The following is a 3,425-nucleotide window of genomic DNA, read 5'->3' on the forward strand; positions in this document are numbered from 1 at the left end:
AATAGCTCAGTTTGAAGATGAGAAAAAAAATGGCACAGTAGTTATTCATTACAATTGAAACCGACAATACTAGCTCTCTCAATGTTTTCCTGCTGCAGTATACACAAGAAATTAGATACCTCCGGTGATAGCTCATTACAGCACTGCAGCACTGATTTTAAAGGAGGGGACAGAGGAGGTGGAAGAGAGAAGGGCTTTTCTTTGTTTGCTTATATTATGGTAGAAACTCCAAGTAAGGGGGCCAGGATGGCTCACAACTGTAATCCCAGCACTGTGGGAGGCTGAGGCGGGCAGATTACCTGAGGTCGGGAGTTCGTGACCATCCTGGCCAACATGGTGAAACCCTCTACTAAAAATATGAAAATTAGTCTGGCGTGGTGGTGCACGTCTGTAATCCCAGCTACTTGGGAGGCTGAGGCACGAGAATTGCTTGAACCTGGGAGGCGGAGGTAGCAGTGAGCTGAGACTACGCCACTGCACTCCAGCCTGGGTGACAGAGGGAGACTCTGTCTCAAAAAAAAAGAAATTCCAAGTAAGGGACTCTGAATTTACTGACACTCTCCATTTCGTTTGTAAACAGGTTCACTAATGGTCACGTACACCGACCTCTTAAGGCCAACAGGCTACTCTTAGTCGCCCAGGCACTTCTGTTCTTACCAGCTGAGTTGCTTACTTGCCAAGAGTCAGCTGTGTTTATTCTTAAATTTGTTTATGACAGGTTGATTGTAATGTAATAATCTAGTTTAACTATATACCACCTAAATCAATAAAAAGAGCACAAATTGATGGTCAGTTCTATAAAAATTCAGTTAAATTCTTGAGAAATATTGAGAAAGGCAGTCAGAAATAACTGCTGTCTACTTAGGTGGATGCCACAATGTGAAAGATAGAGAAAAAAACCTATACAAATTCTGCAACCAACTTGCTTCATAAGTATCTTTAACTTCTTAATCCACTTTAAGGAAACAAACTGGAAACCAAAGGAGGTGCATAATATTGTAGATTATGAAAGAAAGATAACCACAGGACTCCAATCGGCAGAAACCATGCTCAAAAATAGGTGTTGGTCTCACATCAAAAGATTGGTAAGTGCACATTTACACATTTTAAGGTTTAATAAAATGTTTGAAGAAAGATTTTTTGAATGATTACTCATTTTATCTGACTTTAAAACTTTTTAAAAATGTTATTATAAATTGACAACTTATAATCATATATTTATGGGGTACAAAGTGAGGTTATGATTTATGAATATAATGTGAAATAACTAAAGCAAGCTAATTAACATGTATGTAACTTCAAATACTTAGATTTTTTTGGTGAGAATATTTGAAATTTACAAGTTTGAAATGTATGTTCCCATTTCCCCTACCCTCCAGCCTCTGTAACCACCATTCTACTCTCTGCTTCTATGAGTTTGATTGTTTTAGATTCCACAAATAAGTGAGAATATGCAGTATGTCTTACTGTGCCTGGCTTATTTCACTTAGCATTATGTTTTCCAATTCCATCCATGTTGTTGCAAACTACATAATTTCTTTTTAAGTGCTGAATAGTATTCCATTGTGTATACGTACCACATTAAAAAAACCCATTCATCTGCTGATAGACACTTAGGATAATTCCGTAACCTGGTTACTGTGAGTAGTGCTGCAATAAACATGGGAGTGCAGACATCTCTTCGACATACTGATTTTAAATCTTTTGGGTAAATACTCAGAGGTGGAACTGCTTGATCATATGGTAATTTTATTTTTAGTTTTTTTGAAACTTCCATGCAGTTTTCTGTAATGACTGTCCTAATTTACATTTCCAGTAACTTTTTAAAAAAATTAAATTAACCAACTACCAGTCCTGGTTGTTGGATAAGAACGCTTCCATTTAATATATACTTTTTTATTATCCTTTTTGTAAATGCAAAGTGTAAATGGCAACTTTTCTACTTGACCAATTTAAAAAACTAAGAGACCTGCTGATAGGTTAGCCAAACCAAAATATACTCCACATATGACAGTAAGTCTATGCAAGCTCAACCTACCTCATGTTCCAAAAATAGAGCTTTTAGTTGTCCTTTGGACCAAAAATCCATGGCATATGCTAGCAGCTTCATGGAGACCATATTGATTCTGAGAAAATTTCCAACAAACACAACTCTGTCTATATTCTGGAAAAAATGTTAAAGAAAACAATTGAATCATGACATAAAAATAGCATTTGGCAAAGACCCAATGTTATGTATGTCTCTGTACAGAATCTTGAAGAGTAAATTTTCCTTGTTTTTTTTTTGGTGGAATTATTTCTACGTTGCCAAAATGAAGTTAAACCAACCTTATAGTACATTCCACAAGAACAAGAGGCTGAGATTTTTGCTGGGCAAGGCAGAAACTGATATTGGACTTATTTGCAGGTGCTATGTCAGACTGCCTTAGGTCTGACATGAAATTAAGCTCCCAAAACACACCCATATGTACAGTTTTAACTGGAGTTCAAGTTCAGCTAAATTTTCATGTGTAATACCTCAATCCCCCAACTTGTAGGTATAAAATACTCTTATAACCAACTCACAGATAAAATGGCTATGGTATGGTTTATTTGTGTAATGAATAATGCTCAATTTGCTCTGTGCTGGACACTGGAAATACAAAGAAGAAAGAATACTCAATCTCTGCCCTCAGGATATATGGTGGAATATCCTGTTTGGTCAACAGATGAGTTAAAATATGGTCACAAAAAATACTCTATTTTTGTCATCATGGCTCTGCATTCTAAACATACACTTATAAACATTCCTCTCCTATCCTGTTCATGCAGACATTCTTCAAATCCCATAAGCTTCCAGCTCCAGTGCACTCGTTATACTTCCCACTCCCCCAGATATTTCTTAAGTTCAAACCAGAGCTCAGCCTGTCTACCATGCAGAGGCTGCTCACCACTCACTCACTCACTCACTCAGAGCCAGTTGCTATGGTCACTCACTCATATCAAAGGCAAGAGAGTCTTTGAAGCTGGTATTATTTTCTGCTTAGTTTATCGAGAGTAATCACGGTCTGGGAACATTACCTTTTAACTGCCTCAAGTTTTAACAATGAATGTTCATGAACCCATTAGCCACTGAACATTTTCCGTGGGTGGAGGAGTGGAGGTAGTTTTAATAAATTTTCATTAAGAAAAAAAAAAACTAGTCACCCAAACTAAGAGGTGGCAAGGAACACTCTAAGAAACTCAGGCTAAAAAGAAATTTAATTAAATTGAGGAGCTTTGCCCTTTCTCCCAAAACAAGGGAGTCCAAGGGAGGATTTGCTGAAAGCCCATTCTTGCATTACCCTAATAGAAAGTCAGAAGGAGTAGAAGTGGCATTAAAACTGGAAGAGCATTTCATGTTTCAAATAAATTCCAGGTGGGTCAAAGATGTTAAAAAAGGGTGG

The 3,425-nt window shown here is 37.2% G+C and overlaps 1 protein-coding gene across 4 annotated transcripts in view; it reads right to left on the minus strand.

Moving 5' to 3' along the window:
• Nucleotides 1-3,425, minus strand: part of PANK1 (pantothenate kinase 1) — a 125,579-nt gene that overhangs the window by 3,727 nt on the left and 118,427 nt on the right. For all 4 annotated transcript variants that reach the window (XM_011965366.1, XM_011965368.1, XM_011965367.1 and 1 more), the window contains one exon: nt 2,039-2,164. In XM_011965366.1, the coding sequence (XP_011820756.1) occupies nt 2,039-2,164 (126 nt within the window). The remainder of the gene's footprint in view (nt 1-2,038; nt 2,165-3,425) is intronic.

The sequence above is a fragment of the Mandrillus leucophaeus genome, unplaced genomic scaffold (assembly GCF_000951045.1).
Source record: "Mandrillus leucophaeus isolate KB7577 unplaced genomic scaffold, Mleu.le_1.0 Scaffold721, whole genome shotgun sequence".
Taxonomy (NCBI): Eukaryota; Metazoa; Chordata; class Mammalia; order Primates; family Cercopithecidae; genus Mandrillus; species Mandrillus leucophaeus.